A 25,930-nucleotide genomic window follows, 5' to 3' on the forward strand; every position below is an offset into this window, starting at 1 on the left:
TCAATACTTATTTTACCCGCTGTATATACATATACAGCGGGTAAAATAAGTATTGAACACATCACCATTTTTCTCAGTAAATATATTACTAGAGGTGCTAATGACATGAAATTTTCACCAGATGTTGGTAACAACCCAAGTGATCCATACATACAAAGAAATCAAACCATAAATGTCCAGAAATAAAGTTGTTTGTATTAATTGTGTATGGATCACTTGGGTTGTTACCAACATCTGGTGAAAATTTCATGTCATTAGCACCTCTAGTAATATATTTACTGAGAAAAATGGTGATGTGTTCAATACTTATTTTACCTGTTGTAGCTGCGAAACAAATACAAATCTGTTAAATATACCTCTACATCGCTAGGCTCTCCTCCACCTGTTCCCTACTCTCACTACAAATGTCCTGAGACATCACAGTCCATGGAGTCTCCAGGCTGACCTCACCTGTCCATCAGCACTGGTGTCATTTATAAATAACTGGAATAAACCATCGGTGTTGGTGGATGTGATCACCAACCTTTGACGGTGAGGCTGCAGGAGCTCTTGACCTGCTCTCCTCTCTGATTGGTCAGGTTGATGCTATAGGTGGCTTCRTCTCCCTTCTGGGCATCTTTGATCCTCAGGGAGAAGACGTTGTCTCTCTGGACCATGGTGTACTTGCCGCTCTCAAACAGCGTCTCGTCGTTCTTCAGCCACTTGGCCTTGGCTCCCTCTGTGTTGACCTCGCAGTTCAGCACCACCTCCTGACCTTCTTTACCCTCCRTGTCCTTCAGAGGGGTGATGATCTTCAGTTTCTCTGCAAGAAGCAGCGGATGATGATGATGAGGAGGAGGAGGAGGAAAAAACAGTCTCAGTCTGTCTGGATCTGATGACTCTGTGTGTGGTGRAGCTTACCTCTCACGGTCAGGTCAGCGCCGGCTCTGGTGGCTCCGATCACGACCACGTACCCACCCTCATCTTTCAGCTCGCTGTCCTTGATGACCAGAGTTCGCCTCTTGCCGTCACTCACCATCTGGTACTTGTCTCCTGCCTCCAGCTGCTTGTCGCCCTTCATCCACTTCACCTCAAAGGTTTCCTTGGAGACKGAGCAGGTGAACTCCACCTTCTGGCCCTCCACCACTTCCTGGTTCTGAGGTCTGGAGATGAACTCAGCAGCCAGTTCTGCAGACAGATAAAATGGAAGAGTTTGACATTTTCTTTTGTAAATATTCCTCAGAACTCCGCTGGACCTCATGAAACCATCAGGGTCCAGTTTCTTAGTCCCTACCATTGATCTGGAGGTTTCCRGAGGTTCTGATGGTGGGACTGAGCCTGCAGTTGTACTCTCCGGCGTCACTCATCTTCAGGTCCTGGATGACGAGGATTCTCCTCTTGCCATCAACGATCTGGTCGTAGCGTCCGCCCTCAGGCAACTCCTCGTCACCTTTGTACCAGACGACGTCAGCGCTGGGCTTGGAGACCTCACAGATCAGCCTCACACTGTCTGTCTCCGTCCCCTCCACGTTGGACAGATTCTTGGTGAATCTAGCCTCCTCCTCTGCAGAGACAAGAAGAGGGGTCAGCTGTCACAGAGATGTTTCTACTAGCTTTAATCGAATTCACTCCATTCATCAGGTGATACTCAAAACACTTTAAACAAAGACATTTTTATTAGGGCTTGCCGTATCAAATGAATGATTTCAACTTCTATTATTCACCTCAAAAAAGGATCTCTAACTTTATATCTATATTTTTATAGTCCTACATTTATACGTCCCCAAATGGCAACATGCACCCCACAAGTGTTACATCAAATCAACCGGATTGGTGGTGGGAGTTGTGCTATTACTTTTAGTCACGTTTTGACTTACCATGGTAAATGGCTTGAACTTATGYAGCAYCTTATCAAGCCCACTTGGTGTTTTACACTTCAAACATTCACCCATTCACACACTGATGGTGGTAAGCTGCAGCCACAGCTGCCCTGGGGCACAGTGACAGAGGCGGGGCTGCCATGCACCAGTGCCACCGGACCCTCTGACCACCATCAGTGAGCAAGGTGGGTGTCTTGCCCAATGACACAATGACTGAAACGGYTGGACGAGGGATTGAACCGGCGACCTTCTAATTTCAGGACAACTCTCCTAACCACTCCACCAYGGCCTAACTATAGCTAAAATGCCAAATTGACCATAACTCATCCATTTTTAGATATACTCAGCTCAAATTTGGGATGGTAATAGATCCCAATGGCCTCCARCAAACATTAAAATCAAATTGTCTTTTCAACTGTATGGCACGTTTCAAGCCCGTTCATAGTTTCTCCAGGATCTAGTTGAATTTTTAAATCAATAAAATGTAACAGATATTTCAGGTTTACACCCGACATTAGTTCATCATAACTGTCCTCATAAACTCCACTGGATGACACTGTGGAGCATCAGAACCACAAAAGATCAGTGAATCTGTCACTTCTGTTCTTATGGATCAGCATGAGGTTGATTGTGTTGAAGATGGAAAGTCTTCCTGACGTTTGAATCTTACCGATGACAGTCAGCATGCCGGAGGATTTGGAGGTCTTTGCATCACATTCGTATTCAGCTTCATCATCAAACACAGACTTGTGGATGATGAGGATGTGTTGGCGGCCTTGAGCAATGATTTCATATTTCTTTCCTTTTCTGATTTCACTTCCATCTTTACGCCAGCAGACCTGCGGGACACGAACAGAGAGGGGGTTTTAGCCACAGGTCTGACTTTGGTCCACAAAGACACACAGAAGATGAACTCACCTTGACGTCTTCTCTGGAGACTTCACACTCAAACCTGGCAGATTCCTTCTCTTTGACCTCCACGTCATGGAGCGGCTTGGAGAACTCCACACGTCGAACTGTTCCCATAAAGACAGAGTCAACACTCAGTCATACAGTCAGCTCAACTTTAAGGGTTTCAAACTGGGTTTAGTTAAAGAAAGAGGTTCAGAATTCAAGTTTTATGGGTATTCTAGYAGACAAATCCTTGTCCTAAAGGTTTGCTCAACACTTACAGATGATGATGATGCTAAAGGGTTTGTGGGACATCTGAACTTCACTGAGCCTTAAACACAACTCAAAACCTGACAATAAACTAAAGGCACGGCTCTAAAAGCTTCCTCTGAACTCCTGTTCTTTAAAGAACTTCCTGTTTGTGACGCAGTCTCAGCTGGACTCACGCTCTACGTTGAGGAAGCAGGAGGTTTTGAAGTCCTTGGAGTCACACGTATAAGTCCTGGAGTCGTCCAGGGTGCAGTTGTGGATGAGCAGCGCCCTCTTGCAGCCGTCGACGATCACGTCRTACTTCTTGGACTTGCGGATGTCCTGTTCGTCCCTGAACCACTGTACCTCTGCGCCCTCTCTGGAAACTTCACACTCAAGTGTGGCGGTGGACTCCTCCTCCACCGTTTGGTCCTCCAGAGGTTTTGTGAACTCTATCGGTTGTTCTGAACACAAATATGTAGGTTCAGTTAAACACTGACAGTTTAAGATCTGATCATTGGGCCTCGAGCAAGAACCATTGGTACAAACAGATATATTAAGTTGTGCGTACGAGTGATTTAGGAGAACTTATAGCATTCACCAATTTTCTTGTATTGTTAGATTTTCTTCAGATACAAACAAAATTCATGAGTGGTCCAGACCTGTGGTTTAATTTACATGCAGTCAGTCTGATGTTATCTAGACCAGTGGTTCTCAAACTTTTTRTCTTCTGACCCACAAAATATCCATGGCAAAATCTTGTGACCCCAAATATTACTGGTCTGAGTACACGAATTTCATTAATAACCCTAAAAACACAGGCTTTTTGACAATCTAAACAGCTTATACACAAATATAAATACTTATTTATGCTTAAGTTGTGTTTTTGTAATAATTATAGGGAATATATTACATCAGCAATTATTTTATTACCCTTTAAATTGATTTCTGGAGATTATCCAAGGTGCTTCATGACCCATAATTGGGTCCCAAGCCCAACTTTGGGAACCAAAGTGCAGTGGTTCCCAAAGTTTTCAGCTTTTGACCCACAAAATAACAGTAGCAGAGACCTGAGCCCCCAACTGTTTCTGGATGATAAACATTTGTATCAGGTCAACTAAACATGGGCATAGTAACAATATTTTTATACTACATTTATCCATTTTAAATACACTAACCTCACTCCTTTGTAACAACTGAGGCAAAAATGTAATTATTTCAGAAAATCTTTTCAGGACCCCACCTTGATGTTTCAGGACCCCACTTTGGGTCCCSACCCCAACTTTGGAAAACACTGATCTAGACTGATTTTCTTCACTAATAACTTCATATTTCATTAGTTTGACAATATTTTTGAGTTGAAAATAAATCACATAATTATGTTGACAGTAGGTTATTCTGTTTGAAATGGAATTAGATTTTAATGACATAAATTGATTAGATTAAGTTAAATTGTCTTTTAATGCTGTTGTATAACACTAAAATATTAATATGAAGATATCAAACTCAAACCAACTTAAAAATCTTCAACAGCTTTATTCAGACAGCTTATTATTATTTTTTTATTATATGGTTTTTTTAATCAAATTTTATTTTGTTCATAGTTTTTCAACACATCAGCTATGCATGCAAGACTGTCTGCTATTTTCTAAAGAGAGATGAATATGATGTAGATTTTTATGTCTGTGACTGTAACGACCCACAGGAGACACAACATTAACATTTCATTCCTCGGCTTCAGCAGGTCTGACCTGCTAAAAATGACAGATTTTCTTTTCTGGATCTCTGAGAGCAGAACTTCTATCTCTGAACTCGTAAAGTTCTTCTTTTTTACTTTGCGATGTCATTTATGAATGGACACTTCCTGATATCTGAGGCAGGAAACACCTTATATGGTGTTATTGTGGTGGTAATTATGTTAATCTCCTCTCCTGTGTATGAGCAGCTGATACATTCATCAGTTTACGCAGCTCATTTACACACTTTTCATGAAGATAGAAGAGTTTGTTGAATCTGACGTGACATGTTCGTACGAACCCTTCATAAGAACAAAAGGAAGAGAAATTTAGGATAAAAATACGAATTTGTTCTTGCATGAGGCCCAATGTTCAGACTGTAGAGACAGCTGGATCGAAGCGGGTCTTTAAACCCTGACAGGAGCAGAATCAGAACTTGTACCTTTAACAAAGAGGCTGGCCTCGGTCTGGAAGTCCTTGGCGGTGAGTTTGACCTGTCCAGCTTCACTCAGCTGGACGTCTCTGACCGTAACGCTGTAAACTTTCCCATCTGCCTTCACCACCACCTGAAGATGCAACACAACCAGAGTTATTGTTCCTGAGTACCGTCTGGCAGGTTACACTGTCAGGGTTTGGTCTAATGAAGCTCTGAGTGCTGAGGTATTAGTGGGTGAAGAATTCCCTGAGTGCTGCCTCTCAGGTTTACCACAGATGGAAACCTGTGGTATCTCCTGCTGTGCAAACCAYAACCCTCAGCTGTCAGACTTCATTAGACCATGAAACGGTTGGTTTTTYCATCCTACATTCTGACAGCTTATATTCTGGTTACAGTTGGTAAACCTAGCAGGTTTGAACTAAAGATACTGGACTTGCTGCAAATCTCTCTTCCATCCCCCACACCCCCTCTCCCCAGGACCATTGGGGTCATCAGGAGCAGTTCAATGTGGTTTTTGAAACAGTAAACATTTTAGTGAGAACATCTTTGTTTAAATAAGCTGAGATTCACCTGACAGACTCTACTGAGGGCAAACTTTAGCCTTCATTCCTTGAAGTTCCTCTGCTTCTCTAAAACTGATGTGACAGACATGTTTATCACTTCAGTTGTGTCCACAAACATCTAAAAACATCTAACTGCCTTTAATTAGACCAATGAGACTGTGCCCTGGGTACGGTTTGACAGGCTCTAGGTTCCTGATTTTTGCCTGCTCAGGCTACATGATCTCAGACCTGATTTCCCATGTGATCCAGTATTTTCTCAGGCCTGAACCTGCAGAGCTCTGACAGCTTCAACACACACAGACAGCTGCTTTCCTTCCCAAATTTAAACCGGGGGACCTCTAACCTGTGGCGGCTGACTTTTCCACACCTACTCTGCTTACAGCAGCAGCCAGAGTGCACCAGCATGTCACAAGTATGTACTGTAAGATGAAACAAGTGGACCATTCCAGCAAAGTGTTGTTTGAAAACCATGAAAGATGTTGAAACATGGATCAGGATGTTTAACACAACAGAAAGTTCTTTTTAAAACTCAGTCTGTCAGAACTCTACTGTCTTTAGTTCTGGTGTAAACTGCTGCATGTTGAGTCAAAAACCAGCCCTCTCCCTGTGTTTAATGTCTTAAAGTCTTTATCAGTCAGTAAATGTAAACTTTACTCTGCAGACAGCAGAAAAACCAGCTGCAGCTTTGGTTTAGTTTCCTGAGATCAGGTGAAAAGTGTGAACATCATGCTGACCATGTTTCAGAACATCTCTATGTAAGAGCAACAACCCCACAGAACCAGCAGGCCCAGTGCTTTCAAACCCGACCCGCTCCTCRGCCTCCTGGCTGCTGTTAAAAATAAACCCACAGAAACGCTTGCAGGGCAGAAAAACCTCCCTGCTTGCGTTTTCTCAAAACCAGGATCGAATGCTCAGCTGGAATCCTTAACCTCCACCTGCAGGACCTTATAAGAACAGACAGGGGCCTGGATCTGGAGCAGAATCAGGACTGGACCTGGACTGTCAGTGGGTCTTGTGTTTCAGGAAGTGTCAGGTGTTTTTGGACTTACTCTGTCGCTTGGTTCCAGCTTTGTTCCCTCCAGGAACCACTCTACAGCGAGGCCTTCGTAAGTCAGCTCGCACTCGAAGGTGGCGGTCTCCCCGGCGGTCACAGTCACATCCTTCAGAGGCCTGGTCAGGCTGATCACTCGGGCTTCGGATTGGGGAGAAGACATGATTAGTCACCACTCCTGAAAATGGGCCAACAGATCCAGAAGAGTCCCCACAGAGAAGCAGCAGGTCCTCAGCGGCCTGTCCTCATGGTGTGGCTGAGGTGACGGCCGGCTGCAGGAAGCCTCGAGGACAACTGAAGTCCGCCACCCTGCAACTTGGCACTGAGGCTACCTTCATTAGCATACGAGCTGCTGGCAGACTAACACAGCCAGCAGAAACCAGTAAAACACGAGGTCATGACCTCGGCCCTGCCAATCACTGAGGACCTGCTCTGGATAAGGCATGCAGCTTCTAAAATAACTGAGGGGCCTGATTGGCTAACGGCCCACATCTTCCAAAACCATGAGAGGAAGCCAGTCTGTTCCTGTCAATCAGCAGCTGCCTGTAATTTCCCTGGAAAAGGAGAAAGTGGAGCTCCTGGTACGAGTCACACAACGCTTCGCTGCAGAAACCGTCTGCAGCTTGTTTGTGTGACGCAGACCTGTCACCAGGTCCAAGAGGTTCTGGTTCCTCAGAGCAAACGGAGCTGTGGGACGTCCGTTTGGATTAACGAGCAGTTAAAAGTATTTACAACAGGCTTCTTCACATGCCTGAACTAAAGCCTTTAGCAGCCAGCTGGTAATCTGACAGGTTTAACAGTTAGATGTGAGCGATGACTCCCTCTCTGACAGACAATCAGCAACAAGAACTTCTGTCCTACAGGCTCTGTCAGGTCCTCAGAGGGGGCATCACGTGTTAGGATGGAGCTTTACTGCAGTTTCACACATTTAAACCACGTTTTCATCCACTGTATTAAAAATATATTTTTAATGATAAAAAATGAAACAAAAACTGCTCGTTTTAAATCTGTCAAAATAAAATGAGATCAACCCATGCTCTCATGTTCCTTTGGATGGGAACCTCAGACTCACTGCACCAGGCAACATGCCTTCTGAACCAGAAACTAAGTCTTAAAGGAGTTTGATGTCAAAGAAAAGTTGTCCTGTTCGATTCACAGTGTAAAGAGGAAGTTAGGAGTTCTCTGCAAAAGACTAAAAATTACAAGGAGAGGAAAGAAGACGGAGAGCCCCCTGCAGCCTCAGGCCAAGGGGGCTCAGGTGACAGAAGATTCCATAAATCTGAAGATTTGAGCATCAAGTATTAAAACTCTTGTGGATCACAAAATTTCATCCATAAGAGCCAGGACAGTTCAATTCGTACAGTACTGAAGATCCTACACATCCAAATATTACAGCTAAATGACTGCAGCCCCTGTTAGGGACAGATATTTCACATTCTCTACGTTACCTCAGCTCCGCTTTAAGATTCATTAAAAGAGCTACTAAAAGCCCTACAAGACAAAGACATTCAGTTTTGACTCTTCAAGCRTGTCACAAGTTTCTGTGGTGGTAAAACATCAGGTGCACGGCTTCTACCAACGTTTGAGGTGTTTTTAGGTTGTTTTTGTACAACAGCACTCCAGGTTTTTAAATGAATTCAGCTCATGCTCCAAGTGCAGTTTGATCAATTTGATCCTCTTCCTCCAGATTTTCTCAGTCAAACCTGATGAACCTGAGTCTGGAACCCGGTTTACTGAATCCTTACTGTCAGTTTGTTTCACCTTTGACTCTGAGCTGAGCTGCAGATTTGGCATTTGCTGCTGAGAAGTCGACACTTCCAGCCATGTCCATCCTGCAGTTGTAGAGGGTTAGAGTGTGTCGGGCTCCTTCCACCTTCATCTCCACGTCCTGAAGACAAACATCTACAGTTCACTTCTGCCACATGTGTCCACACTAAGATCCAGTAGAACTGGACTGAACAAACTGTTCATCAGAGCAACACCTCTAGGCACTTAGACTAAGAACTGGCTCCACCCCTTTTTGGCCTAAGCACATGGCTCCGCCTTTATTTGGCCTCACTTATTTCCTCAGTTAGCTACATTAATGCCTTTGATATGAATGTTTTCTTTGAAACTGTATTAACAATCTGTATCTATGTTTCGTTTTTTAAGCCTTTGAAAGAACTGTTTTCAGTCATTCATAACTAACCACATAACTTATTAATTTTTTGACATATTTAAATTAAGTTYGTTATTGAATCTTTCTCTGTTGCTAAACTGAAGCAACACATCTTTGCTGACCTTCTCTGTTTAAAGATAAATAAAACTGGTATTTTTTAATTCATTCCACCAATATATAAACAAACGAATAAATAAACAGAATTAATTTTAACCCAAAAAGGGGCRGAGCTTTTAAACAAATAAAGGAAGTTAGTGGTGTTGCTCCACTTTATCTGGTTCTAAACAGTTTGTTTGTCAAAGGAGACAGATTTATGTGAACCACGTTGCTTTTAGTTTGGTGTTTATGTTTCCTGGTGTTTTCAGTGTTGTCTTACAGCAGACGGGTGGAGCGTCTCTTCCTTCAGTTTCCAGATGGCGTGGAGGTCATCCTCAGAGATTTCTGTCTCAAACATGGCGGTCTCAGTCTCTGTGACCTCCACGCTGTAGAGCGGGCGGGTAACCTTAATGTCGCGCTCTGTGGAGGCGCAAACAGGCGTTAGAGACAACCAAAGCCAGGCTGAATGTGAATGGACTCTCCAGGTTGATGATGGTGTGGGAGGGACAGCAGATAAATGAAGACAGGAAGTGGACATGAAGACAGGTGACAGGTTGGATGAGTGGCTGTCGCTCTGATTTAGAGCAACTTACAGAAACACAGTGAAACTCACCAACCTGACATCCTCTGCCATTTGATGTTAATGGGGATGGGACAACAGATAAATGAAGACAGGAAGTGGACATGAAGACAGTGAGAAGACATGAAGACAGGTTGGACGAGCGGCTGTCGCTCTCATTTAGAACAACTTACAGAAAATCTGACATCGACAGTTAACCAGTACAAGACATAAAGATGGAGGATGGAGAAAAAATGAACAGCAGTCCAGATGGAGGCGGGGCTTTGCTGGTGGGCGGGGCCTGACTCTGGGTGAGGGGTTACCTTCGATGTTCAGGTCTGCAGTGGTTTTGTCGGTGCCACAGTCGCAGGCGTACGCCCCCATGTCTCTCTTCGCTGCCCTCTTGAGGACCAACGTACGCTTCCTGCCGTCGGCCTGGAAGAGAACGTTCCTGGACGGAAAGATCTCGTTCCCGTCTTTGAACCACTTGACCTCACCGCCAGCCTTGCTTAGTTCACAGGACAAGACCACCTCATCCTTTTCCACGGCGGTGTAGTTTTGGAGTTTCACTGTGAAGTAGAGGTCGCCCTCTGCAAGAAGACACCCGTGAAAACTGAAGCTCAAACCACAGACACAGAAGTTTAGAGGAAGTTCAGCTCTAAGAAGAGCAGAGGTGAGGGAGCGTTTACTGACAACATCCAACTAGAAGACAATACTAACCCAGAACAGTCAGCATGGCTTCTGACTTCTTTCCCATGGCCTCAACTTTAATCATGGAGGTGTCATCAAGCGTGACCTCCTTAAAGGCTAGCGTGTGGACTTTTCCTTCCTCCGACATGTGCACCACCTTACTGGGGTGCAACCGGACATCGTTTCTGTACCACACTACTGGTATTTGATCATGAGAGAGCTCAACACTGAACTCTGCAGTTTCTCGCTCCTTTACTGTCACGTCTTTTATCGGCTTGATAAACTCAAGACGGATACCTGACAAAGAACAGATTGCATTTCAAAGTGTACAAAGCACCTGCAGATTCTTTGAGTTCACTGGTTTTTAAGTGTTTTATCAGTGAAAGGCTTCAAACATGGTATTTATTCTGTTCACACCACACTCTTCCCATGTGAAAAGAAAGAAAAACAAAGAGGCTCCAACTTTTTTACCTTTAATAACCAGTTTTCCCGACGTTCTCTTGTCTTCAGCCTCAAACATATATTTGCCTTCGTCTTCATATCGGGAAGATTTCACAATAAGAGCATGTTGATTACCATCTACTAAGATTTCAAACTTGTCGTCATTCGACAACTCCTGAGTTCCCTTGAGCCAACGGAAACTTTTGGGTTCCCGAGAAATTTCCAGCTCAAACTTAGCCTCGTCCTTTTCGTACACGTGCATGTCAGCCAGCGGCGTAATGAACGAGACAGGAAGCTCTGTTGGTTCAGACATACAGAGTTACCGCCCAGGTCCATTTCTCAGGAAACAACAGGTCAAGTTTGATTTGGTACAAAATCTAGACCCTGATGTTCTATAAATAATATGATCAGGTATATTTATATGTAACATTTAGCTCTGATTCAAACACTGTAAAACTCTTTTACATTTGATTATTTCTTGTTGTCTTTGCTGCAATAAAAAGCTATAAATCAAAAAGATCAAACAAAAGACTTGTTGGAGCTCCCTGTGCTGAGCTGGAAGACTGAAGGAGGAGGAGCTCACCCTTCACTTTCAGGTTAGCAGCACACTTGGCGTTGGCGRCGGTGAACACCAGCTCGCCTGTCTGAGGAACTTTACAGTTGTACAACACCAGAGTGTGTTTCGCTCCATCCTCCACRATTTCCACATCCTGCAGGCGGCCAACAAACTTTAGCAAGTCAGCAAAAACACTGATGACTGGGCAGAGTCCTGACTAAAGACCTGACTCGTTACAGAAAGTCTCAGTTTAAATAAATAAGAAGGAATTTAACTACAGGTTAGATTTATGGGGACGTACAGCAGACGGACTGAGGACTTCTCCGTTTAGTTTCCACTGGCCGTGAACGTCATCCTCACTGAGCTCGATCTCAAAGCGAGCCGTCTCTCCTTCTAACACCTCACAGCCATACATGGGCCGAACCACCTTGATATGGCGAGCTGAGGTTCAAGAAAGGGAACATAAGCTTAATAAGGATATTCAGACTCATGTGCAAAGAAAGCTATCTGGAACAGACGTGATGACAGCAGACAAACAGGAAGATGGTAGACTGATACAGAGACATGCTGGAGGTTCTGCTCCATCAGAAACCTCCTTCAGCAGGTGGTGAGTAAACCACAGGGCCATAAACAACCATGGCTCTTAAAAAGACCCATCAGGTTCTTTATGGATCCATTGCACAGGTGTAACGATGAATAAGAGGGTTTGTTAGAACACATGGAGCAATAAGACAGCTGCAGAAGGACACAGCCACAGACTCATCTAGAGACCGCGGTGTGTTTCTTTCACATGGAATGAGAAGGAAGGAATGATGGCAACAAAAAGACAGTTYAAATAGAACAAAGTGCAGAAGAAGGTCTGAGAGGACATGGGGTGAAGTTAGAGGATGGAGCAGGTGAAGGCGTGCATCCAGGAGGCTGACAGTGCTTCAACACTTGGGCATCTTTACCTTCAATGTGAAGCTCTGCTGTGGTCTTATCTGTCCCACAGTCGCACACATACTGTCCTTTGTCTTTGTCTCCGACCTTCCTGATGACCAGGGTTCTGCGTTTGCCCTCTGCTTTGATGGCCACCGCCTTAGAGGCCTTGATCTCAGCCTCGTTGTGGTACCACATGAYGTCCACGTCTTTGCTGAGCTCACAGTCTAGAGACACATTGTCTTTCTCCACTGCAGTATAATCCTGCAGCTTGACTGTGAAGTAAGGGTTTCCCTCTGAAAGGGGGACAGTGTAAGTGACTCTCCAGTACACATGTGGGACATGGAACCACACAGAGAGGACAGATGATAAAACACCACACAGAAAGACAAAGTCCTTTGTGGACCCATACAGACAAACATAGACGCTCTTAACAAAGCACTGTGGAGAAGAAAGACAAAGAGGACAGCAGAGGACAGGTGGTTGTTCTTGGATTACCTATAACTGTCAGGTTGGCCATGGAAGGAATTCCTTTGGCCTCAGCTTTAATCTGACAGATATCATCTAGAGTCACATCCTTTATTTCTAGAACGTGTTTCTTTCCGTCCACGTGAGTGACGACAGCTCGGCTCGGGTGGATTTTCACATCGTTCTTGTACCAGGTGACAGGGATGTTGTCGTGGGAGAGCTCCAGCTCAAAGCGAGCTGTTTGGCCCTCCTTTACTGTTTGATCCTTTAACGGCGAGAGAAATTTGAGCCTGATACCTATAAAGGTGTTAATAAAACACGTCCACATGAGTTAAGCACCTGAGGGGACACACTCAGAAAAGTTCCACCGTTTGGTCCGGTAACGGTAGTCCAGCACTTACCCTCCACTGTCAGTCTAGCTTTGGACGTTTTGCCCAAAACTTCAATCATGTATTCATCCTCATCATCAAACTCACAGCAGTTTATCACCAACATGTGCTTCTTTCCATCATCAATGATGTCGTACTTTTGGTCAGGGGTGACGATGTCAGCCCCTTTATACCACATGACCTTAGTGACATCCTTCGTGATGGTGCATTCAAACTTAGCCTGTTTCTTTTCAGGCACACAGACGTCCTTCAGCGGGACAACAAAGTCCATTTCGATTTCTGGTTAAAGGACAAAACAGGGACAAGACATCAACAACAAAACAACAGAACATTGAACAGCGAGAGGCCAGTTTTACATCCCAGCTCATCCTGAATGAAAGGATAGAAATCATGTTGGGGAGATCTTCATGTAAAGCAAAGGAATGTCATCTGCTTCGGCTCAGACTCCACAAGTCCAAGGTAGAGTGTCTTCACCTTCCTGTCCAGCTGGGATCAAGTGGTCTGCAGCAAATCTTCAAGTGAGCCCTCTTTGTCTTGGTGGTGTGCTGAGGAGCCTCAGCCTTCTGCTGCTCTTCAAACATTAAATCAGTTTCTAAACCTTTCTTTTTCATAAAGCTATAGTCACATGACATCTTGAAACCCAAACCCTGATCCTCGAGACAGAAAGAGACATTTACACACAGAAACCGAATCAGGCCAACGGGCAGGTTTACACGTTCCAAAGAGAAAACAAACAGATCAACTGAAAACCAGCAGGAAAGTCAAATCCTGCATCAAACAAAGTGGCTCAAACTTGGTTTGAAACTCTGGTAAGGTCTGCTTCCATGCTTTAGAGCTTTATTWGATTCCCCACAGACCTTAAACCTCTTTCTATTCTTATAGTTATGACCTAAGCATCAGGGTACGCCCTGGTTTTCCTCTGAACACGGACCACCTCTTACCTTTCACATTCAACATGGCGGTTGTGACAGCGTTCAGAGCCTGGTAGGAAACCTCTCCGGCCTGATCCAGCTGGCAGTTCTTCAGCATGAGCCTACGCACGGTGCCTTCCATCTGGATGTCGCAGGTCTGATGATTACATCATAGTAACGTTTAAAGATCAGGAATATTAGCATCTTAATGCGTGCTGTGAAACWTTAGGAAATAACACTGTTCGTACTGGAGATCTGGTCAAAACTTCTCCTTTCAGCTTCCACTCCCCTGGAACATCRTCCTCAGATATCTCTGTCTCAAACGTAGCATCTTCCTTCTCTATGATGTCAACACTGGCCAGGGGCTTCAGGATCTGAGCCTCCCGGTCTGYAGACACGTATCAGAACACAGAATTAAAACACAGATACAAAATGCACACCATCAGAAGAACTACGATGAAAAAGATAAGAACCTCCTAGAGTGAGCTTGGCTGTGTAGACACGCCCTTCCACTTCCAGAGAATAATCTGCTACATCGTCTGGCTGACAGTTCTTGATGGTCAGAGTCAGCTCCTTTCCGTCCTTCTTGATCTCGATCTTGTCCGACGGCGTGGCCTCGKTCTCTCCTTTGAGCCACTTCCAGTTGGGAGTGTCTTTGAAGAGCTCACACTTAAACACAGCTGTGGCTTTTGGTTTCACGTGCTGGTCTTTAAGTGGTCTCACGATCCAGTCTTTGATAATTTCTGTTGGAGGAAAACATCAGTCAGCTTCCATCAGAAGAGACCAAAATCAAGGGATTTCATTGATTTTAATTTGTTGTAAGAGGTAACTTTTTTACATTATTTCTTAAAAATACCTCTTGAAAGGCTAAAAAAGCTTTAAGTTAAGGTTTGTTTGAATGTATTTGTAAGAAAACATGTTTATGAATAAAATCTGTGATTTCTGTTTTGCATGTTTGGTGTTGTTCAATGTTAAGTTCTGTGTAGCTGGGACTTTTGGTCACCAGGGGGCAGTGTTGTTCATGTTGACRTTTGTTTTGTTTTGTTGTCTTTGTACCTCCTGTTTATGCTTAGATTCAGCTGGAGAAACATGAGGTTTAGTAAAAACGATTGTTTTTTGATTCTCRCGCCTACTGCTGGATCTTGTGCACATTTTGTTGAGGTTGTCATGTCTAAGCTTTCAGATTTGCCAGAGGGTTTAGTAAATGTACTTTCTGTTGGTTTGGACAGTAGAAGATCAGCACAAATGGCTACACCACCCTGACTCTATATCCTGCATGTGTCAGTAGTTTCTTTGCTCCAACACGCCTGATTCARAGGTKRACAAACCTCCACAGGACGTCTCACTCAGCTTTAATTGTCTGACTGGTTTCTATCTTACCAATCACTTTGACGTTTGTGGAGGTCTTGACGTCTTCCTGTCCAGAAACTTCACAGGAGTAACAACCAGCATCTTCTTCTGCCGAGCCCTGGATGGTCACGGCGTGCTGCATGCCGATGATGTTGATCTGAATCTTGCCCTCCTTCTTTTTCAGGACTTCTCCATTCTTCTTCCAGACCACCTCTCTCTCTTTGTTCAGCTCACAGGTCATGTAAATGGGCTGACCTTTTATTGCCGATGTCTCCTCTTCAAGTTCTTTGATCCATTTTACAGGAAGCTCTGCGGAGATGCAAAGGAATTAGACATTTTATTTGTGGAAGTTCAAGTCTTTAGTTGTAATAAAAGTTTAAAAAGATACCTTCAACTATGAGCTTGGCGGTGCATGTGATCTCCTTGCCAGCGTTCTTAGCCACACAGGTGTATTCACCGGTGTCAGACAGCTGGACATCAATGATGTGCAGCTTACGGTCTTTGCCATCAGAGGTGAACTTGTGCTTGGGACTTTCGCGTAGATTACCGCCATCTTTCATCCAGGAAGTGACAGCAGTGGAGGGTGAGACCTCACACTCAAACACAGCAGAAGATCCGATGGACTCGGCCTCCTGCAACACGATGTCCTGAAGCTTCTTGATGAACTTCAGGGGGACAGCTTTCAGTTTGAAGCCTGCAAACGGTTCCTCTGGAGGTGTTGGGCCTCTACCACCAGGTCTCAGGCCACGCCCCCTGCCCTCTCCAGGAGAAGGGGTCTGCTTGGCTGGAACACAATTTAAAATCGATCAGAAAACTCTGATTTAAAGGATCTGGATTTATTTTCCTGAAGATGACACTTACGTCTCAGGCCTCTGCCTCGACCTCTTCCTGCCTCCTCTGCTGGTTGTCCCTCTGTTCACAAACAACAAGTTAACTCTTTCAGAAACCCAGAGATGACATGTCGCTGATGCTTTCATGGATTTACAGATGTGAGCTGACTCATGAAGTAATGAGAGTAAAATGAGGACAGACAGGAGCAGAATGCTGGATAATGAATAAAAACAACTTCACATCTTTCTTTAGGAGACAAACATGAGTTAAAGATGACATGAGAGGATGAACACATGTTGGGGAACAGAATGAGATAATGCTGAAATGGCAGACAGATGATCTAACAAGATGTCAGAACGAGATGAAGACGATGACACAAAGAGTGATGATGAAAGAACAACGATGGCGTAGACCACATGACAGTGATGACACGGTGCGGTGGACATGGAGGCGTTATGGTGGAGATGATTCAAGCCATGATGGGAGGTGGTTCTTGGTCACCAGCCACACGTTTGATAATCCACCATCTCACCTCTCCTGGTCACCCCCGGAACCTCCAGAGCACCTTCTTCCTCTTCACCTTCCCAGTCCTCGGAGCCGTAACTGTCCCGTGGAACCAGCTCCCAGCCCCATGCCTCTTCTCCCTCCATCTCCGCCTCCTCCTGTGCTTCAAACTCCTCCTCGAACACCTCCTCCTCTGGTTGGGTGGAAACCTTTTTCATCTGCACGGCTCCAGGAGAGACTTCCTTACCCAGGGGAACTTTGGCTTTATGGGGCTCTGCTGGTTCTGCAGCCTTCGGTTCTTCTGGTGATGGTTTCYTTGGAACTTTTTTAAGAGTCACAGCTTCAGTCGAGTCTTTAGGTGAAACAGTTTTTGGAACCTTTTTGAGTTTCTCCACACTTGGTCTTCTCTCAGCTGGGACTGCCTCTTTGAGCTTTTCGACTTTAGGAGAYGGTGTCTTTTTGAGCTGTCCCACTGGCTTCAGAGCCACCTCTTCCTTCTCCTCTTTCTTCTTAGGTATGACTCCTTTCTTTAGCTCCAGAGCTTTGGGCTCCTCAGCCATCTTCTCAGGTTTCTTAGCAGGGACTGCAGCAGGAGTCTTTTCTCCTGGAACTTCTTCTACCTCCTTTGGTTTCTCTGGTTTTTTCTCTGAAACCTCTGGGACCTCAGGTTTCTTTGGCCTAGCTTCTGGTTCTTTAGCTTTTGCTTTTTCAACAGGACTTAAGCGACGTTGCTGAAGGTCATCCAGTGGTTTCTTTACTTTCTCCTCTGTAAGTTTCTTCTCAGGCTCGGCAGGTTCTTTTGAAGGTTTGGAGATGGGCTTCAGCTTGACTTCCTCCTTCTCCTGTTCAGCCACTGGGATCTTCTTCCCTTTGATAGATGGTTTGACCTCCTCTGGCTCCTTCTCTGGCGTTTTCTTCTTGTCAGCTGGCTTAGGCACCTTGGGAGGAGGTTCCTTTATCTCAGGAGGTGGCTCCTCGGGTTTCTTTGCTGGTTCCTTAGAGTCCACCTCTCTGGGGATCCTCTCTGCCTTCTGGAAAGGCACAGTGTCTCTGTCGGGCCTCTCCTTCTTCTCCTTCTCTGTTTCCTCTGAAGGTTTACGAGGCTTCTCAAAAGGTTTTAGTTTGACCACTTCTGGTTCAGCTTCAGCTAAAGGCAACTTTTTGACTTTTTTCAGGGCTGCATCAGATGGGGTGGCTTCCTCTTCTTTTGGTGCTTTTGGAGTTTTCTTTAGAGAAATCTTGTCTTCTGGTTTTTCATCTTTAGTGGGTTTCTGGCGAGTCCATGCAGCTTTAGGAGCTTCTTTGTCTTCCTCAGCTTTAGCTTTAACAACCTCTGGCTTTTTCACCACTTCAGCTTTGTCTCGAGGCTTCCTCTCCTCCATCGTCGTCCTGGTGACCACAGACAACTCGACAGCCTCCTCTTCGTGCACCAGCTCCTCCACATGGAAAACTGTGGCTTGGGTGACTTTCTGAGGTTTTTTCTCCTCTTCAGGTTCTTTAGATGGAACTGATGGGATCTTCTTCAGCGTGACAACCTCCTGCTCTTCTTCCACTTCCCTCATGACCCGAGTTGTTTTCTTTAAGGTGGGAATCTCAAATGTCCCCTCCTCTTCCACACGGATTTTACCTTTTTTGTGCAGAACCAGCTCTAAGGCAGCAAAGGTCTGACATTACTTCAAGACATTGGACTGACATCACAACTACACAAATGCTCACAAAATGTGTAAAACTAGAGAATACACAAATACACGGAGTGTGAAAATACAAAAGAAGCAATTCTGGCTCTTGTCAGGAAGTTATAACAATGTTTGAACAAAAACACAGGCCAAAGAGTATTTTATCTAAATAAACATAAAAGTTCTGTTTTCCTAAATGTTAATGTGGTCTTTGTTAAAATCAAAGCTGTATTGAGCCAAACAGAACCAGTTAGTGATGTATATACTGTATATGTACACTTTGGGGGCATAATGGTGGGCCAGAGTCATGGTTTRGTATGTTGGTGAGTACCTTTAGAAATTTTTACAACAATAAGCAAAACATAAACCAAGTCTTTTTCTAAATATTTGACCTGAACTTGATGCAAAACATAAAATAGTCCAGAAGTGAATAACAGCTTCTTATGTGAAAATTATACTAAATAAATGTTCAACACTCACACTGACATTCTCATTTAGTTAATACTTCTGTGATAAAATGATATTTGATATTAAATAAAAGGCTTTCCATAGATGTTTTAAAGAAGAGATAGTCAATCCTGGTCCTCGAGGTCCGCAGCCCTGCATGTTTAACTTTTTTTCCCTTCTCTAACATCTGATTCAGTCAGTGAATTACCTCTTCCAAGTTCTGCAGAAGCCTGAAAATCATCCATTCATTCAATTCAGGTGTTTTGGAGCAGAGAAACAAGTAAACTGAGCAGGGCTGTGGACCTCGAGGACCAGGATTGACTATCCCTGCTTTAAAGTATGTGATTTATGACACATTTGGCCTGTCGTACAGCTGCCTCTCATCTCTCCGTTGTTGCCATAGTTCACAGATAAATGTTCTGAATCAAACGAGTTTGAAGCTCCTGTGTTTGATTTAAACTAGTTATTCTTGCTTTGCTTTAGAGAAGAGTGCTTTAGACGTTCCACTGCTCCTTGTCTGTCTTGGCTGGGAGCAAAAAGTTCAAGTTTAAAAACCATGAATGTTCCTTTAACCTAATATTTGTACCATTACACCCCCACCCAACAGTGTTCAGGTGCTGCTGATTGGATGTTCTGAGGTGAGGTGGGAAGGAATTTGTTGTCTTACCTTTCTGAACTCCTCCTGGTGCCTGGACCGGTCCCTTGGTTTCATCTAATACAGAAGGACAGTTCAGAAAGCAGGCTATTAGTTACTGGTATCAACAACTGAATGACTACTTAACCCAGAAGAGATGAGACTTTTAAAATTTTTAAACATCCTGAGACAGAAAAGGATGATATCGGAGAGGTTAAGAATCAGCTGATTTAGCTGGACCACGAGAAGCTGTAATAAAGTTCAGCTATATCAGGTTTACAGATGTTCATCATGAGAAGAATAGAAGCACAGCAGAGAGGGGTCTGCACAGGTCAAAGGTCAAACTGACCCACATTATTAAAGATGTTTGCAAAGAAGAAAGAAGATGTGAGGCCTTTAACGACGTCTACCTGTAACTGGAGTTACTTTTTCCACCACAGCTGGTTTCTTCTCCTCTGGAGCCACTTTGGTTGGTTCTTCAGCCTTAGCAGCAGGCTGTGGCTTCATCACTTCAATTATAAGAAAAGATGAACCTAAAGTTCTGTCACCTTTTACTAAAACACACATCTTAGTCTTGTGTTGCTGTCTGAATACCTGGCTTTGTTTCTTCTTGTGGAGTAGCTTGTTTTTCRGGGACTTTTGGTTTTGCAGCTTCAGGAACTTTTACAGCAGCTTTTGGTTTGCTCTCTTTAAAAGCACAGAAGGTAGATCAACACAAAGACCTCAACAACCTGTTCATCTGAGAGCCTGGAGCCCAGAGACCAGATCGCATGCTGTTAGTCTACATTTAAGACCACATCATTTGATTTCTATGGGTTTCCTTTAACGGTCATTTAAGATAAAATTTCAAAGATTTTGATATGATAAAGACAAATAAGAAGCCGTGTACCTTCTTTAGGAGCAGCAGGTTTTGTTTCTTTCACCTGTGCTGGAGACTCCTTCTCCTTTTCAGGCACTTCAAGATAAAACCAGACATCAGTCAGACCCACATAAAGACGGTATCTTGAACCACTCACACTCAGAGACTACAAAGAAAAAACACCTGGAAGACCAAACAACCTCACCTTACTGTTGCCTGTAAAACAGGGCTGACACAACAAACACAGAATTAGGAAAAACAGTGAGGAAAAACCCAACATGAACTGTGCCGGTTTAGATGTTCACTGAAAGAATGACAGCTTGTCACAGGAAAAACAGTTTGTGCCCGAACAGAATGGGTGACGTGACATGGAACCCCTGAAACCACGATGGCACTATGGATCCCACAAGATGGTGAGGTTTGGTGCTCAGATCAGAAACATGTGATCAGTGACAGATTCCATCTCTGTACCTCTGGAAGCTTCCTGAAAGAAGAGACCCTCTTTGGTTGAGTCAGTCCTCTGGTCTTCTGGTTTTAGAGCTTTGTGTTCCTGAAGAGTTATGGGTTGGATATGGTCTGATTCTTGGAAATGGCCTGACTCTTGAGGAAGTCTGGGTCTAATGGGATCTGATTCTTGGATATGGTCTAAATGTTGGGGAAGTCTGGGCCAGACATGGACTGATTTATGGATGTGGTCTGATTCTTGGATATTGTCTAATTCTTGGATAAGGTCTGATTTTTGGATATAGTCTAATTCATGGAGAGGTCTGGATTGGATATGGTCTGGTTCTTGAATGTGGTCTGATCTTTGGATGTGGTCTAATTCTTGGGAATGTATGGGCTGTATATGGTCTGAWTCTTGGATATTGTCTGTTTCTTGAAAAGATCTGGATCTGACATCTGATTCTTTGACATGTTCTAATTCTTGGGGAAATTTTGACCTGATATCATCTGATTCTTGAAGTAGTCTGTCTCTGATATGGTCTGATTCTTGAAGAGGTCTGGCTTTGATATGGTCTGATTTGTGTATTTGATCTAATTCTTGAGGACATATGGGTTGGATAAAGTCTGATTCTTTGATGTAGTCTGGTTTTTGGGGAAGTCTGGGTCTGACATGGTCTGATCTTTGGATTTGGTCTAATTCCTGAGGAAGTATGGGTTGGATAAGGTCTGGTTTTTGGATACAGTCTGATTTTTGTATATGGTCTGATTCTAGAATAAGTCTGGGTCTGACATGGTCTGATCTTTGGATTCTGTCTAATTCTTGAGGAAGCATGGGTCTGATATGGTCTGACTCTTGGGGAGGTCTGATTCTGATTTGGTCTGATCTTCGGATTTGACCTAATTCTTGGGGAAGACTGGTTTGGATAAGGTCTGATTCTTTGGTGTAGACTGATTTTTGGATATGGTCTGATTCTTGAGGAAGTCTGTGTCTGACATGGTCTGATTTTTGGATTATGTCTAATTCTTTAGGATGTATGGGTTTCATGTGGTCTGATTCTTGGGGAAGTCTGGTTCCGATATGGTCCGATCGTTGGATTTGATCTAATTCTTGGGGAAGTATGGGTTGGACAATGTCTGATTTTTTGTTATGGTCTGATTTTTGGATTCTGTCTAATTTTTTAGGATGTATGGGTTTCATATGGTCTGATTCTTGRGGAAGTCTGGTTAAAATATGGTCAGTTCTTTGGATTTGATCTAATTCTTGGGGAARATTGGTTCTGACTTGGTCTGATCTTTGGATTCTGCCTAATTCTTGAGGAAGTATGGGACTGATATGGTCTGATTCTTGGGGAAGTCTGGTTCTGATATGGTCTGATCTTAGGATTTGGCCTAATTCTTGGGGAAGTATGTGTTGGATAAGGTCTGATTCTTTGATGTAGCCTGATTTTTGGATATGGTCTGATTCTTGGGGAAGTTTGGGTCTGACATGGTCTGATTTTTGGATTCTGTCTAATTCTTTAGGATGTATGGGCTTCATATGGTCTGATTCTTGGGGAAGTCTGGTTCCAATGTGGTCGGCTCTTTGGGTTTGATCTAATTCTTGGGGAAGTATGGGTTGGACAATCTCTGATTTTTGGATATGGTCTGATTTTGGGATTCTGTCTAATTCTTTAGGATGTATGGGTTTCATTTGGTCTGATTCTTGGAAAAGTCTGGTTCCAATATCGTTGGATCTTTGGATTTGATCTAATTCTTGGGGAAGACTGGGTCTGACTTGGTCTGATCTTTGGATTCTGTCTAATTCTTGGGGAAGCATGTGTTGGACAATGTTTGATTTTTGGATATAGTCCAATTTTTGGGGAAGTCTATGTCTGACCTGGTTTGATCTTTGGATTCTGTCTAATTCTTGAGGAAGTCTGGTGCTGATATGGTCTGATTCTTGTTCCTTGCCAGTGGATGGTGACAAGTCTGTTTGGTAGCCTGAAGTCCTGACTTGGGTCTGATCTGTTACTGAAGGCTCACAGACATCCTGGGATAAATAAAGTTTATTACCACCTGTTGTTGGTGGGATGAATGACAGTTGTTTCTCTTTGACTTTGGCAGACATTGATTCTTTATTGTCCTGCTTTAATGGGACAGTCAGACTATCTTTGGAGATATAATGTTCTTGTTTTTGAACTGAATCTTTAAAGATAATATCAGGTAAAGATGCTTCTGTAGTTCTACTTAATTTGTGTTTGATTTCTGTTCCTTCAGCAGCTGAATCAGTTTTTACTGTGACTCTATCATCTGACAGTGATTCGGCCATTGTCTGGCTCTCGTTTATTTTATTCCACTCAATCTGATGCATTTTTTCTATTTCATCTCCAGTGGTTTTATCCATTTTTACAGAAATATCCTCTGGTTTATAAATGATATTTTCTCTTGATGTGACTTTCATCAGACTATCAGATTTTTGGGTGGTAGCAGGCAGATGTTTTCTATCTGTAGTTAATAGTTTTTCATGTTTTACAGCTTTTCCAGATGTTTTTAAAGCTGTTTTATCTGTTTGCTGCTGCATTGAGGCTACATCTGGAGAAACTGTGTGGGTTTTTAACTGAAATTTTCCCRCCTGTCCCTTATCTGAATCATGTTCTCTGACTTTAACTTCCTCACACATTGGTGAAACATCTTTCATCAATATTTCCTTTGTGTGACTTCCTGATTGTATTTCATCTTCAACCAATGATGGGGCTTTTTCAGTTAATAATTGACCTTTGAATCCTTTCGACTGAYCCTTCTCATCTGTGATCCCCACCCTTCTGTCAGCAGACTCTAGTTTTACTGATTTATACGTATTAGTTCCTGTTAAATTAGTGTAATCCATCAGTTTGCCTAAAACTGTGAACCTTTGCAGAGCGTCTGCTTTAAAATCTCCGTCTCTGGAAAGTAGATATTTTTCAGAGGCGACCTCCATCACAGAACCGACAGAACTTCTCTCATCTTGTTCCTGTTGGGWTTCTGGTAAAAATGGAGAAATGTGACCATATTCATCTTTAACTGTTTCTGTCTTTGACTGAATTTCCTGTTGGGAAACTTTTGAATTTTTCTGACTCTGAAATGTTTCGGACTCTTCGTCTATGACCAACTGAGATCTTTCAGAAGCGACCTTCATCACTGGTGTCACAGAAAGTTTTTGTTCCTTTTGTGTTTCAGTGCCATCAGAAGGAAAAACATTTTCATATTCTTGTTTTAATACCACAGACCTGGACTGCTCAGCTGGAGATTTTAACCTTTTCTCCAGTTTCTGGTCGTCTTCTCTGTGAGATTTTATTTTCTCTACTGAACCAGCTTCTAACGTTTTATTAAACTGAATCTGTTCTTCTGCTTCTTTCTTTGGTGAAATGACTTTGAATTCTTCTCTCTCTTTTGTCAAATGTGTTTTTATTTCTGGTAAACTTTCTGTTTCTTCCTTCTGAATTGTTGTCTTCTCAGTTGAAGGAGTTGTTTTGGTTCTGTCTGTCACATTGTTTGGATGTTGGAGCTTTTCCACCTTTGTTTCAGAAACTGTTGTTCTACCTTCACTTTTCTCTGCTTTGTCTTCCGTCTTGGTGTGTTTATGGCTGATATGTTTGGTTTCTGAAGATGCTCTTTGCAGAAGTTTTAAATCTGTTTCTCTGCCAACATCTTTAACATCTGTGTTCTGGATCTCTTCAGTTGATCTTAGTTCTTGTCTTGTTGGTCCCATAAATGGTAAGGATTTCTGAATTTCATCCTCAGTTTCTTTGATCTTGTTATTTTTGTCTGATTTCTGTTGTTCATCATATAAAAGTTCTGATTTTTTGTCTTTTCTGTGGATCTCAGGTTGAAATGGTAACTGTCTCACTTTCTTCTCCTCAAGAGGAGACACATGTTTTTCATGTTTCTTTGACTGAAAATCTTCAGTAGTTTTGACCAARCTATCTTCTGTCGGACTGCTCTCACACTGACTGGTGTTTTTATTAAAGGGTTTAACTTGTGGGAGTTTTTCCTCTGGTGACTTGTGACAGATTAAATCATTTTCCTCTGGAACTCTGCTTCCTCTTTGTTTCAGGAGTTTTACAGTTTTCAGTTTCTTTTCAGTCCAGTTCTGTCTGAGATCTCTCTTTTCGGTCTGCTGTTCAGGATCAGCTTCAGGAACTTGAAGGGAAACTGATACTTTAGAGTCCTCATCCTGAATGGGTACTACAGAAGTCTGTCCATCTTCGGATGCTGGAAAACTGCTGGTGGTCAGTGAAGTCTGGATTTCTTCATGTTTAGTTGGTTTAAGTAGAACTGGTTCTTCATCAGGTCCAGTTTCCTCTGAAGCATCAACACCCATGATCTTCTCTGGTTCTGGTTTGGGTCCCGTCCCCTCAGTTAAAGGACATTCTCTGTCTGTTAGCTGGACTCTGAGGGACCGCAGATCGGTCAGATCTCCAATCTTTGGTATCCTCAGTGTTCCTTTAGTTGTGGCTCTGCCTTCAGGCTGAACCTCCTCCTGGTTTTTGTGAAGCTTTTCTTCAGTTTCTTTCTCCACTGAAGGTTTTTGACCATTGAATGTCAAACCAGGATCACCTGAGGCTTTGGTTTGAAACTCTGGTTCTGGTGGTTCTGGTGGTCTGTCTAGTGTTTTGCCTGGTGTTCTGTCTGGTGTTTTGTCTGTGGTTCTATCTGGTGTTATGTCTGGTGTTCTGCCTGGTGTTTTGAATTGTGTTCTGCCTGGTGATTTGTCTGATGTTCTGTCTGCTGTTATGTCTAGTGTTTTGTCTGTGATTCTGTCTGGTGTTCTGTCTAGTGTTTTGCCTGGTGATTTGTCTGATCTTCTGCCTGGTGTTTTGTCTGAGATTCTGTCTGGTGTTCTGTCTGTTGTTTTCTCTGGTGATATGTCTGGTGTTCTGTCTGGTGTTTTGTCTGGTGTTTTATCTGGTGTTCTGTCTGGTGTTTTGTCTGTTTTGTCTAGTGTTTTGTCTGAGGTTCTGTCTGGTGTTCTGCCTGGTGTTATGTCTGGTGTTTTGTCTGATGTTCTGTCTGGTGTTCCATCTGGTGTTATGTCTGGTGTTCCATCTGGTGTTATGTCTGGTGTTCTGTCTGGTGTTTTGTCTGTTTTGTCTGGTGTTTTGTCTGAGATTCTGTCTGGTGTTCTGTCTGAGATTCTGTCTGGTGTTCTGTCTGAGATTCTGTCTGGTGTTCTGTCTGAGATTCTGTCTGGTGTTC

At 43.4% G+C, this 25,930-nt stretch overlaps 1 protein-coding gene across 1 annotated transcript in view; it reads right to left on the minus strand.

The window, feature by feature from the left end:
• Positions 1-25,930, minus strand: part of ttn.2 (titin, tandem duplicate 2) — a gene marked incomplete at its 5' end in the record, with an annotated part of 153,022 nt that overhangs the window by 89,043 nt on the left and 38,049 nt on the right. Inside the window, 29 exon segments of the mRNA XM_014025811.1 lie at positions 524-802; positions 901-1,167; positions 1,274-1,543; positions 2,530-2,698; positions 2,778-2,875; positions 3,197-3,463; positions 5,178-5,301; positions 6,784-6,926; positions 8,547-8,673; positions 9,320-9,459; positions 9,922-10,188; positions 10,319-10,585; positions 10,760-11,026; positions 11,313-11,439; positions 11,587-11,726; positions 12,236-12,499; positions 12,702-12,968; positions 13,073-13,339; positions 14,002-14,128; positions 14,220-14,359; positions 14,445-14,714; positions 15,352-15,630; positions 15,710-16,105; positions 16,183-16,233; positions 16,685-18,304; positions 19,447-19,491; positions 19,824-19,922; positions 20,008-20,100; positions 20,303-20,368. Coding sequence (XP_013881265.1) covers positions 524-802; positions 901-1,167; positions 1,274-1,543; positions 2,530-2,698; positions 2,778-2,875; positions 3,197-3,463; positions 5,178-5,301; positions 6,784-6,926; positions 8,547-8,673; positions 9,320-9,459; positions 9,922-10,188; positions 10,319-10,585; positions 10,760-11,026; positions 11,313-11,439; positions 11,587-11,726; positions 12,236-12,499; positions 12,702-12,968; positions 13,073-13,339; positions 14,002-14,128; positions 14,220-14,359; positions 14,445-14,714; positions 15,352-15,630; positions 15,710-16,105; positions 16,183-16,233; positions 16,685-18,304; positions 19,447-19,491; positions 19,824-19,922; positions 20,008-20,100; positions 20,303-20,368 — 6,936 coding nt within the window.

Source organism: Austrofundulus limnaeus, unplaced genomic scaffold (assembly GCF_001266775.1).
Source record: "Austrofundulus limnaeus strain Quisiro unplaced genomic scaffold, Austrofundulus_limnaeus-1.0 Scaffold501, whole genome shotgun sequence".
NCBI lineage: Eukaryota > Metazoa > Chordata > Actinopteri > Cyprinodontiformes > Rivulidae > Austrofundulus > Austrofundulus limnaeus.